Source organism: Scyliorhinus torazame, chromosome 11 (genome assembly GCF_047496885.1).
Source record: "Scyliorhinus torazame isolate Kashiwa2021f chromosome 11, sScyTor2.1, whole genome shotgun sequence".
Classification (NCBI taxonomy): Eukaryota; Metazoa; Chordata; class Chondrichthyes; order Carcharhiniformes; family Scyliorhinidae; genus Scyliorhinus; species Scyliorhinus torazame.
The window spans coordinates 119,671,280-119,684,636 of NC_092717.1; the positions used below are offsets into that span (position 1 = coordinate 119,671,280).

Below are 13,357 nucleotides of genomic sequence, written 5' to 3' on the forward strand. Positions count from 1 at the left end.
AAAAGTCCTTTGTTCTGAATTTTTCCACTTGGGGCGTTGAATCTGCAAGGTTAGTCCTAGGTTGCCGCTGGAGAAATTACCTTGGAGCTCAAATATTTATGCTGCTCTGTATGCGTATTCTGTGGAAGAGGTCATGTCCTTGGTGTTCCGCTACATGCCGTATGTGAGGTTTTCAGATGTCTTGTCCTCCTTTAGTCGATATGAGCTTTGAGGTCTCTGGTTAAGGTTTTGTGACCTGTCTGGTTCCAGATACGCCTTGATGGGGTATATGGTCAAGGTGTCGACTTGTGCAGTCAAGAGTTTCCTGTTTTTGCACTTTGCTATCTTCTCTAAATAAGTAATTTCAAAGCTAGCCAAATTTCCCATCATGCTTCTAGTTAGTCATTTTGTAGGAGTGGGGCCTTACTGCTACAAGATCTAATATATTGTGCCTCCCCTCCCCCGGTGCATGTTTCATGTGTTGGCAACAAATCTCAATTGAAGAAGTAGAACACCTGACAATCAGCAAGTGTTTAGCAAAAGTACTAATCCTGAAACTTAAAAGTTACAAATCGAAAAGTGCTGCCAGCTACCAATTTTTAATATTTGGAAATTTCATTGGCTGCCATTTTGCCTTTATTCTTAGCTGAGCACTTACTACTGGAAACAATATTTGGAACAAATAGAATAAAATTATGAACTTGTTGAAAGAATAGCATGTTCTGAATTAGAAATGCCGCAGTGTTCTCAATTGGCAGCTTTTGCATAAATGTGAAATCTGAGCTTCAGAGTTTGTGAAGATGCTCCGATCAATACCTCTCAACTGAAGCAATTAACTTGGGTATTTATTAGCTTGCGTTTTCCAATTTGCAACTATCCTCATAATTTTTAGTCATGATTTGAGGGTTAGACTGCATGCTCAGTATGCTGGGACGTAACAATTTAAGATTGCTGATTTGCACTCTTGTATACTTGAGCAACAGCTACAATGTAGATCAGTTTTTACATGAAGCAGCTAGGCTGCATGCATCATATTCATCTGATGAATTATTTTTGCTGCAACACACCTATCCATTTTTATTATTGGCCATTTTTAGCTGCTTCTAACTATTGTCAAAACACTGTTTCCTTGGCCTATATTATAAGCCTATACATGCTGAGAATTTTGAAGTAAATGTAATCGTCACAAAATTTTTTGAAAAAGTCACTCCCAATGACTGCAATAGAAACCAATTTTGTTCAGATGGAGATTTTTATTTTTTGTTTATTTGCATTAATAATTTTGTTGGTATAATAAATTTACAAGCATTTTGCCAGAGTAAGAAATGGCTTACTGGTTGTTGCTTATCAAATATATTTGAACACCAGTGCTCCACAAACCCTTAGACCAAAACAACTTGGCCGAACCAACGAACGGTCACTGTTGGCCGAACCAACGAAAGGTCAGCAGAAATGTATCAGCAAAATTATGAAGTAATTTTTTTCAGTTATTTCGTCTGAATCATTGCGTCCATCTAAAACAGACCATCACTTTCAACACTGCATTATCTGGCCGTAGTATGTTGAACACTTGTATGGCTTTTGTAAAACTTACACTAACTTCTTCCTCATAACTTTTTGGTAAATACGGTATTAATAATTGCATCAACTCTACTGTGGTAATTATAACTCTGGCCTATAATTTGTTTACTTCAAATCATTTTTAAAATTGCATGGTAGGTTTATTTGTTTTAACATTCTTAAGTATTTTTGTTCCATTTTTCTCGTAATTGTTTTGAAACGCACGTTCCATTCCCAGCTAATATATCCATCTGTTTATCTTGCAATTATTGCGAATTAGGTGATCCTGTTGTTGGTTTAACAAATAATTTCTTCATATTTTTGCAGGATTTGGTAAAATTGCTTGCATTGGTTCAAAATTGGAATGACTCGAAGTAGTGGTTCTCATCTTAATTATGTAAATCAGCTCCTTTTTCTTAAGCCATAGTCACAATTTATATTTTTTTATTACATAGTGTGCATCAATGCTCAGCATTTATTGATTTAAAATCCGTGACAAGGCAATGGAAAAGACAATTGTATGTATAGAGTTCTAGCTGTGATGAATACATATTTTTTTTTTTTTAAAGTTCATTTTGTGAAAAATGTCATTCGAAGATTTTTTTTTAAAAAAAAATTCCATGTGGGTTTTTGGCACAGAAAATAAAAACTGAACTTTTCATCCAACATTTCTCCGTTCCTATGTCAAAGGAAAAGCTGAACAGTAGTTTACATCAATTTTCATCCCTGTCGGAGGGGATTTATTTAAGAGCGACAGTTTGGAATGAAACTTTTTAACATTTAATTTGGTTTTGTGATAAATTTTAATTTTCAAGGGAATTGATAAAAGTACAAAGAACATTACAATACAGAACATGAACAGGCTCTTCGGCCCACTAAGCCTGTGCCTGCCTCCACCACCTCCATTGGCAACGCATTCCAGGCACCCACTCTCTGCATGAAAAACGTCCCCCGTACATCTCCCCTAAGCTTTGCCCCGCTCACCTTGAACCTGTGCCCCCTTGTAATTGAGTCTTCTACTCTGGGGGGGAAAAAAGCTTCTGACTATTCACCCTATCTATACCTCTCATAATTTTGGAGAGCTCAATCAGGCCTCTATCTCTTCTCTCTCTCTCTCTCTCTCTCTCTCTCTCTCTCTCTCTCTCTCTCTCTCTCTCTCTCTCTCTCTCTCTCTCTCTCTCTCTCTCTCTCTCTCTCTCTCTCTCTTTCCCCCCCCCCCCCCCCAAAGTCTCTGTCTTTCCAACAAAAACAATCCGAGTTTATTCAACCTCTCCTCATAGCCAACACCCTCCAGACCAGTCAACATCTTGGTAAACCTTCTTTGCGCTCTCTGCAAAGGATCCACGTCCTTCTGGTAGTGTGGCGACCAGAACTGCATGCAATATTCCAAATGTGGCCTAACTCGGGCATTTTCAAAGTCTGGGTCTCGACCCCCAGGTGGGCCGAAGGCAGGTGTCGGGAGGGTCGTGGAGCCATCCATCGCGGCGTTCCCGATCATGGGAATTCAGGCGCTACAGCCACAGCAGACGGCTTTTAAAAATGTCAGCTACGAGCGGCTTTAAAAATGACAGCCACGACCGGTTTTAAAGATGCAGGCAAGCTGCGCATGCATGCCCGCTCATCAGTGCGCGAGCCCAGAAAGAACACTGCCTTCTCCTGAGGTTAGCGCGCTGACCCAGGAGAAGATTTTTTTTAAAAATTCAATTCAGTCTTCCTGCATCTGTCTGGAATATGCTCAATGGTTGAGCCTGCAGAACTCTCTTTGATAGTGAATTTTAGAGATTAAAAAGATTCACACAACTTTTGAGTTAAGCAATTCCTCCACATCTATGTCTAAAATTGTCGCATTGTAATTTGCAGACTATATCCCAACGCTGTAAACCACCCATCTGAGGTAAACTTACATCCTGCGTCTGCTCTAGAGTCCAGAAAATAATGCCTGTTTCAACAAGATCATTTCTCATTCTTCGCTACTCTAGACTATAGAATATAAGCCCAAGCTCACCTCATTTAAAGATGAGAAAAAATGGTGAGTTGCGAATGCCGGCCGGTATGGATCGCGAAGGTCACAGTATTGATATCCTGTTACGTCCAAAAGTGCATGACACTGGTTTTACTTTTAGGTGGAGTAATTGGTATCTCCAAGTTGATTGCAGTTGAGGTTATGCAAGATTGTGCTGCTTGGCAATGGGTGTAGATTTTCTTAGCATTGTTAAATAGTGATGCCCTCCAGTAAGTAGTTTTGCAATGCATTACCTATACATATTTGGTCATTATTTATTTTACCAGCTGAATGAAGTATGCATATCTTTGAATTATGCAACCAGAATTATTCAAATTTGCCAGCAATGTCAGTCATGCAAAATTTTGATCTGTGTATGCGATTGTGTGTCTCTCTTCTTTGCATCCTACTTTTTTGGTCTGAAATAAAAGCTTTAAGAAGTTGTTCTCATTTTCTTTCCAACTTGTTTTGAGAAACCAGTAACAAAATCATATTGTAAAAATGTGAAGCACTGCTGATGTCTTGCTTCAACTAATGACTGTAAAATGCGTATCCACTTCTCAATATAATTGGTGAGGGTAGCATAGCACAATTTATACGCTTAAAAAGGTCTTGGGTATTTTCCAATTTTAAGAAGCCCAGCTGATCTGGGCTGAGCTGGACTTGCTACAACTTCTGTTGTTTTATGAAATTCTTCGGCATTTGAAAACAGGGTTGAAAGATGGAGGAGGACCTGTTCCTGCTGAACATTTTGGGAAGGAAGAAGAACCAATTCAGCCATCGGTGCATACATTCGTAGAGACAGGTAATTTGATATTCCACTACATGAAAGTCTCACATGATTGGATACTCAAACATTATTGTAAAAATAAGAGTTTGGCAGCATTTTTAAAATGGAAGTACATGGGGTAGAATGCTGGGTAAATAATCCCTGCATTCTGAAATTGCAAAACCAAAGCTTGAAAAATGATTTAACTTTTAATAAGTTACCAGACTGTGGTATAAAATAAACAATGAACCGTATTACAACATTGCTGGGGGAAGAATGAATTAAAATATACAAGTTCAAACCTTAAAGACTACGGGCAGGATTTTCCGTCCCGCTGCACCCTTTTTTGGTGCGGGATTCTCCGTCCTGGTAGCCGGTCAATGGGGTTTCCCATTGTGGGCACTCCCACGCCGTCGGGAAATCCGTGGGCATGATTTCGCTGCCGGCGAAACGGAAGATCCCGCTGATGGAGAATCCAGCCCTACATTTTTGTTAGGTCCTGATTTTCCCTTCCCATCTTTACAAAGCTGGTTACCTCTAAAGGTTAATGGGGTCTTCCTAACAGTTATGAGCATCCAGATTGAACATCTAGTATACCTTTTTTGTTCTAGGAGGTGCTGTACTAAGTTTTTTACGAAAAATAAACTTGCTGTTTCATTAGCTAACAAATGACTGGTGCAGAGTACAGCATTACAAAGGATACACAGTACAGAAATAGGCCATTTGGCCCAATCTATCCATGGTGGTGCTTAAACTTCACTTGAACCACCTTCCATGTTTTATCATCTATTTATTTTTAATTTAGAGTATCCAATTCTTTTTTTTGTCCAATTAAGGGGCAATTTAGTATGGCCAATTCACCTACTCTGCACATCTTTTTTGGTTGTGGGGGTGAAACCCACACAGACATGGGGAGAATGTGCAAACTCTACCTGGACAGTGACCCAGGGCCAGGATTGAACCCAGGACCTCAGCGCTGATGTTTTATCATCTATATCTACCATCAGAACCGTCTCATTCCCTTTTCCCTCTTTATGCTTGTCCAGTTTCCACTCAAATGCATCTATACTATTCACTTACCACTGCGTTCCACATTCTGGTTGAAGAAGTTTCTCCTGAATTCCTGATTGGATTTTTTGGTGACCATCTTATATTGATGACTTGTAGTTAGGCTCTTCCCTACAACAGAAAACATTCTCTTCCCCACAAGAGAAAACATTCTCCTTGTATCCATTCCATCGAAACCTTTCATAATTTTAAAGACTTCCATTGGTATAGCTATGATTCATGCACATGTAGCTTTAATATAAAAATACCTGTAACTACTGTAATAAAATTGAATTGCCACAGCTGTTTTTACATTCAAAGTATAGAAAACCATTCAATAGTTGTAATTTTGACTATTGTACCACGCTTAACTTTTTTTTGGTTAAAGAGGGAATGATTGCTTCGCATTTGATGCTATGGACATGCTCCTAATAGAAGCTTTACTGATATTTCTTCACACATGCTTTTAAATTCAGAGCTAAAATGCTCTCCCCATGAATTAGTCGGCATTTTCAAGACTGATGTGAAAAATTATGTTCAAGAATTAGGGCAGCACGGTAGCATTGTGGATAGCACAATTGCTTCACAGCTCCAGGGTCCAGGTTTGATTCCGGCTTGGGTCACTGTCTGTGCGGAGTCTGCACATCCTCCCCGTGCGTGCGTGGGTTTCCTCCGGGTTCTCTGGTATTCTCCCACAGTCCAAAGATGTGCAGGTTAGGTGGATTGGCCATGATAAATTGCCCTTCGTGTCCAAAATTGCCCTTAGTGTTGGGTGGGGTTACTGGGTTATGGGGATAGGGTGGAGGTGTTGACCTTGGGTAGGGTGCTCTTTCCAAGAGCTGGTGCAGACTCGATGGGCCGAATGGCCTCCTGCACTGTAAATTCTAAATTCTGCCATTGCACCATTTTTCTTTGAATCTTATTGAAATTGGGCTGTTGACATTAAAGAAGTTGTTCTGAATACTCAGGATTTTAAAATATTTTTCCATTACATTTAGATTATTTGGGGTATTATCAGGTGAATAATTTCTGCTTTCAACTTACATTATTAAATTTCATTTCCCACCCAATCATCACTGCAACCTTCAATCTTCTGCATTGTGTACCATGAGCAATAGCTTTCTACATGGAATAATACAAGTCAATTGCATTGCTGCTCATATCACTAGTTTCTACCAATCTATAACTAGCTCTACCAATATTGCTTCTTCAGTTTCCCCTGAATTTCTCTTTAACTTATTTTTACTAATGATGCTATTCTACTTCTTCAACGTTTTATATTATTTTGACTCCAAATTAGCCGATGTTCTGTTTATCGCCATATTTTTGTAATATTTGAATCCTCAGTATTGAATATACATCTAGCTATCACATTTATTCCAAATGTACTTGCACAAATAAAAGCATTTAAGCCGTTTCTGTCACTTCAATAAATCTGTACTCTTTGCCTCTTGCTGACCCAATCATTCTTCAGCATTCATCATTATTGACTGGCGTACAGTTTGTGACCAGTATAAGTTGAATGAATACCTCTAGTAAGTTGCAACTATGCGAACGATTCAAGAGTGCCATTCATCTCCCTAAACTGATTACCAATTGTAACTCACCTTTTTATAAAATAATCCAACCTAGCATCAGCTATCTCAATGCAGATGTGGAAATTGTGGCTCAGTAAATACCAGGCAGTGAATTATCAAAAGTTTGAGGAGCATAAAATAAATAATGCAACATTGTGTCTCATTACGAGCTATTAAATACAGGACTATTTAAATTGAAGCTGTTTGAACAAATACATTATTTTAGAGGCTGACAAAGAAGAAATTCAATCGACACCCGCAAGTATGACTCCGAAGTCTGTTAAACCCATTCCAGGTAGGTTTTTTTACTCTAAGCATAGTATTATTTCGGAACTTGAACACTATTAACAAAGATTTAAGGAATAAAGTCAATAAGATGTAAACACTGTTGAGTCTTTAGGAATCAATAAATTGATCTGTTGCTTCTACTAAAGTTGCATAATCAGTGAAGAATTCACAAGTTTGCTTTGCCTCTTGAAAAGGATCCCATGAAAGGTCACACTACTTCAATTAGATGTGAAAAGGTGCTTAGAGTCCCTGTTTTAGCTTCGTATGGTGGTGCTGATCAGAAGAATGAGAACACAAAAGTAGTGGTGTTTTCTAATCTAGAACAATTTGCATATATTTCACACTTTTATCACAATATAAAAACATACCAGCTTCACAGGAGCATCATCAAACAAAAATGTGGCACTTTCACATGAGATTTTAGAACAGGTGACCAAAAGCCCGTTGAAGAGGCAGGTTTTGAGGAGAGGGGCAGGGGGATTTTGGGAGAGCATCCCAGAGCATCAAGTCTTGGCCGTAAAAGCTGCTAGAGGTGAAGCAATGAAAATCTGGGAAGTGCAGTCGGCCAGAATTGAAGTTGTGTAAAAATCCAGGTGAGTTGTAAGCCTGGAGGAGGTTGCAGAGATGGGGAGGAGCAAGACCATGGAGGGATTTTAAAATTGCCTGTCTTGTAGTATGTTTCAGTGTTGGTCAGGAAGCATGTGTGTGATGGGTTAATAGGATTTGGCATGAATTGGAAATGATGTCAGCAGAGGTTTGGTTTTCACTTGTAGTTTGGAATGAGTACAAAACGCCCGACAAAATGTAATGATTTTTTAAAATCTTGGGCTTTTTGGGGTGGGAATTATAAAAAATTCAACCAAATATTAAATATTTATATGTGAATCATATATAGGGTATGAAAGAATTTGGGCGGGATTCTCTGTTGGCTGACGCCGAAATCACAAAACTCGATTGGGCGGAGAATAGGCTCCGACACCAAAATCGCAGCAGGCGCCGATTTGACACCAAATCGTAATTCTCCGTCACCTCGACAGCTGCGTCAATACGGTCCAGAACACACACAGTAAGCACCATTTGCATGTCATTAGCAGTCCTGACCCGGTATTCTCCAGGGCTTCCGCGATGCTCTGCCTCCGATGGGCCGGGTACCCGACGGCATGGTTCACTTCAGCTTTTAAAAATCATGACACCAGTGTCGTGGCTGCAGAGGGAGGTAGAGAGAGAGGGTACGGAAAATGTCCAACACCGCCATAGTTTGCTGACAGTAGTGCTGCTGGCCGGGGCACTTCAGCTAGAGCCAGGGGGAGTAACGGGGTTGGCCAGTAGGTGTTCTGTGGTGTCGGAGTGGATGGGCACGGAACACCATTGCCATAGCCGGCAAGGCAGCCATGGAGCCACGCATGCTGCTGACTGCCCACTGTGAACTGAGGGCCACAGGTCATATAGGTGTCCCCCCAGGCCATCTCCCTCGGTGTCCCCTGGCCCCAGCCGACCCATCAGCTATATGGGCGTGCTCCAGCACAACCAGTGCCATCTTGTTGGCTGGGATGGTGTGGGTGGGGCGTGAAGTGTGTATATGCTGATGCAGCTTGTCAGCCTCCAGTGTGTCAATCACGGACCCGGCGAATCCCGCACTGTTTTTCATTGAAATCGATTGTGTTCCATGTGGCGCCTGTGTTTTGCCCCTCCATGGGGCAGCACGGTAGCCTTGTGGATAGCACAATTGCTTCACAGCTCCAGGGTCCCAGGTTCGATTCCGGCTTGGGTCACTGTCTGTGCGGAGTCTGCACGTCCTCCCCGTGTGTGCGTGGGTTTCCTCCGGGTGCTCCGGTTTCCTCCCACAGTCCAAAGATGTGCAGGTTAGTTGGATTGGCCATGATAAATTGCCCTTAGTGTCCAAAATTGCCCAAAGTGTTGGGTGGGGTTACAGGGTTATGGGGATAGGGTGGAGGTGTTGACTTTGGGTAGGATGCTCTTTCCAAGAGCCGGTGCAGACATGATGGGCCGAATGGCCTCCTTCTGCACTGTAAATTCTATGATATTCATGGTTGCTCAATCGATCCAGGTTCGGCACCAGTTTTGTAGATCATCGTAGAATTTACAGTGCAGAAGGAGGCCATTCGGCCCATCGAGTCTGCACCGGCTCTTGGAAAGAGCACCCTACCCAAAGTCAACACCCCCACCCTATCCCCATAACCCAGTAACCCCACCCAACACTAAGGGCAATTTTGGACACGAAGGGCAATTTATCATGGCCAATCCACCTAACCTGCGCATCTTTGGACTGTGGGAGGAAACCGGAGCACCCGGAGGAAACCCACGCACACACGGGGAGGACGTGCAGACTCCGCACAGACAGTGACCCAAGCCGGAATCGAACTTGGGACCCTGGAGCTGTGAAGCAATTGTGCTATCCACAAGGCTACCGTGCTGCCCCGTGTATCGTGAAAGTCCCTGAATCCTGCATCTGCATCAACGCTTAGGCTCAGAAACAGAGAGTCCCGCTCTTGTGTTTAACTCTTATTTTTCAGATACATTTTTGTACTTTTTATAAGCACCTTAATTTGAAAGTACTAAATAATTAGAATCTTCGGTGTTCAGAATTAGCTGGATACAAACTTTGAATTTGCCATTTATACAAGGTTTAGAAGCACACATAGTTTTTTTTCATAATTATGTAGAAGAGGTAATTAAAAGGGAAGATGAACCAAGGGAAGATGAACCAATGGAGGAACAGCCAAATGAATTTGATGCCAGGGGTGAAGATTCAGAAGATGGTGAAGCAGGTGAGCTTTCACAAACTTATTTTTTACACAGGTGAAATAGGTACAGAATTCTCATTGGTTAGTATATTTCAACAATGATGTATCCACATCTGCGAGACTTTTAAGAATTGAGTCATTATTTTCAGAGTGGAAATCCATTAAAATCCAGCAGGTTTATAAGGGCGGCACTGTAACGTAGTGGTTAGCACTGCTGCATTGTGGCGCTGAGGACCCAGGTTCAATCCCGGCCCTGGGTCACATCCGTGTAGAGTTTGCACATTCTCCCCATGTTTGTGTGGGTTTCACCCCCACAACCGAAAGACGTGCAGGCTAGGTGAATTGGCCACGTTAAATTGCCCCTTAATTGGAAAAAAAAGAATTGGGTACTCTAAATTAATTTTTAAAAATACAATGAATTTTTAAAATTAGTTTACAGGTTATGGACTTCGCTGGCTAGGTCAGCATTTATTGCCCATCCCTAGTTGTCCTTCAGAAGGTGATGAAGAGCTTCCTTCTTTAACCATTTCCATTCCTGAGGTGTAGGTGCACGCACAGTGCTGTTAAGGAGTGAATTCAAGGACATTGACGCAACAACAGTGAAGGAACGGTGATGTATTTCCAAGTGAGGATGGTGAGTGACTTGAAGGGGAACCTCCAAGTGGTGCAGACCAGCAAGATCGCAAGTTGAATTATTTGCTCCTATTTGCATTATCTGTCAGCAAAGGCTGAAATAAAAGCAATAACGCCCGTGGATTTATGTAAGAAAATTAGTCTGGGCTCCCTCTTGTCATCCAGAGGTGAATGCTGGAAAGTGCATGTGATCGTAGCTAAACATTTCCGGATTAGCCTCAGCTGTGATTCCTACTGGTGGTAACTAGCTTACCCGTGCTCACTACAGAAGCTCATATATGATTACCTGGGTATTAAATGTTCCTGAATACACGGTGGGGGTACGGTGGCACAGTTTAATCTATCTTAAATGATATTAAATTACCCTGACTACTGCTCTCTGGGGAGGAGAATGCCACAGACCCAACGACCTTCTGAGAGAAGATTTCTCCTCGTATCCATCTTAAATGGAAATTCCTTATTTTTAAACTGTCGTAATTCTAGTGTCTCCTGTAGCAGGAAACATCTTAGTATTCACTTTGTCAATTCCTGTCAGAATTGCATGTTTTAATAAGATCACCTCTCATTCTTCTAAACTCCAATGGAGTCAGGCCCAACCTTTCGTGTTAAAATAATCCCTTCATTCCAGAATCAATCTAGTGAACCTGCTCTGTCATATATTTTCTCACATAAGGATGCCAAAATTGTATACTAATCCTGATGTGGTCTCAACAATGTTCTATACCATTTTCACAAAGATTCCCATCACTTGCAATGAACACATTACCTTTCTAGTCATTTGTGTACCAGGGCACAGAGACCTTATACTGCTTTTCTATTCTTCCTGTGAAAGTGGACGTATTCACGTTTTCCTACATTATGCTCCTATCTTCCAATTTTAAAGTCTGTCCAATTTTTTGACCTACCACTAATCTTAACAGAATTATATGCTTTTTCTTTCGACTATCTTTGATTTCTGTAATGAGCCGTGTGGTGCGTTTATCTCAGAGAATCTTTTTCACTGGAATGCATCTATGCTGAATGTATGCTACTGCTATTTGACTGAACTTCCTCTTGGCCTATTTTACTAGTTCACTTTAGCCAGCTTCATCATCTTGTCCTTGTAATTTCCGTTATTTAAATCTTTAGTCGTAGATCCATTCTTCTCTTAAATTGAATAATCAATTCAATTATGTTATGATCACTATCAAGTTTCATTTACTTCGAGGTCATTAATTAATCATTCCTTATTGCCTTTTAAAAAGCCTAGACTAGCCTGCTCAGGTTGGCTGGTTATAGAACATGCTGCTGAAGGAAATTGTCCTGAAAATCCTCTTATGAACTCTTTGTTGATCTGATCCAAAGTATACGTACATTAAAATCACCCATGTTTATTGCCGTGCTTTTAATAAAAGACCTTTTTCTTCCTTTTTTGTATACTATAATTTTGCTGCTGTTCGGAGGTCTGTAAACTTGACTGCTAAATGACTTACTACGTTTGCTATTTCCTATGCCCACCCATACTGATTCTGGACTTTGATCTTTAGAACTAAGGTCATCCTTAACTAACAGAGCTACCCCACCTTACCATCCTTTCAGAATTTCCTGCCCTTCAGAAATGTCAAGTAGCATTGAATATTCAGTTCCCAGCATTGGCCACCTTGCAGCCATGTCTCTCTCATGGCTATCAGGTCATACATGTATGTTTTTATTTGAGCTGACAATTCCATCTGTTTCGTTATGAATAATATGAGTATTCGTATAGATAGCCTTTTAGTTCTGTCTTTTTGCTATTTTTGTGAACTCTACCATTATTTGCTGTTAACTCAAGTTTGTACCCTCTGTCCCTTCCTGTCATACTCTGATATATCATTACCCTTATTGCTACCTTTCCCTCATTGTCCTCTCCCTTTAATTTACCACATTATACCTCACCCCCACTCTTTGTTTAAAGCCCTCTCTACTGCCTTGGTTATACAACTTGCCAGAACAGTGGCCCCAGCAGGGTTCAGGTGAAGAGCGTTCCAATGGTACAGTTCCCACTTTCCTCAGTACTGGTACAAGTGTCCCATGAATCAAAACCCATTTCGTTCACACCAATCTTTTGAGCCACGCTTTCAACTCCCTAGTTTTATTTACCCTACACCAATTTGCTCGCAGCTCAGGCAATAATCCAGAGATTATAACCCTTTTGAGTTTCTGCTCATATTTGCTAAGCAGAACCTCTTTCCTAGTCCTAACCAGTCATTGGTACCTTTGTAGACGACGGCAACTGGATCCTCCCCTCCCACCCGTACATTCCTCTCCAGCTGAGATCAAATGTCCTGAACCCCAGCGCTGGTTAGGCAATACAGCTGTTTGGACTTCTGCAGAGAACTGTGTCTATTCTAACTATACTGTCTCCTGTTACCCCTACGTTCTTCTTTACTCACCCTGGTATAAATGGTTTTATGTACCACAGTCCATTATTATTCCTCCTCTCTCATCCTTACAAGCTGCAAGAAACTCAAACCTGTTGGACAATTGCAAAGATTGAGGTTCCTCCTACATTCTAGTTCCCAGTTCAAGGTACAGTGACTGAGGGGAGCTCAGTGAATAGGACCAGGAATACTAAAAGGAATAAAACGGGAAGTGAAAACATTAATGGTAAGCGACGCGGCAGGTTGTTACATGAAGATATGGGTTCAACGACAAGGAAAATTAGGAGAACAGTTAAGAGGAAATATAACTTGGGAGAGGTTACTGATCGAGGATTTAA

At 41.1% G+C, this 13,357-nt stretch overlaps 1 protein-coding gene across 18 annotated transcripts in view; it reads left to right on the forward strand.

Annotated features, from left to right (window-relative positions):
- Positions 1-13,357, forward strand: part of unm_hu7910 (un-named hu7910) — a 275,063-nt gene that overhangs the window by 109,058 nt on the left and 152,648 nt on the right. For 16 of the 18 annotated variants that reach the window (XM_072467685.1, XM_072467692.1, XM_072467682.1 and 13 more), the window contains 3 exons: positions 4,254-4,346; positions 7,161-7,229; positions 9,907-10,011. In XM_072467685.1, coding sequence (XP_072323786.1) covers positions 4,254-4,346; positions 7,161-7,229; positions 9,907-10,011 — 267 coding nt within the window. The remainder of the gene's footprint in view (positions 1-4,253; positions 4,347-7,160; positions 7,230-9,906; positions 10,012-13,357) is intronic. The other 2 variants (XM_072467698.1, XM_072467699.1) reach the window with 1 other exon arrangement.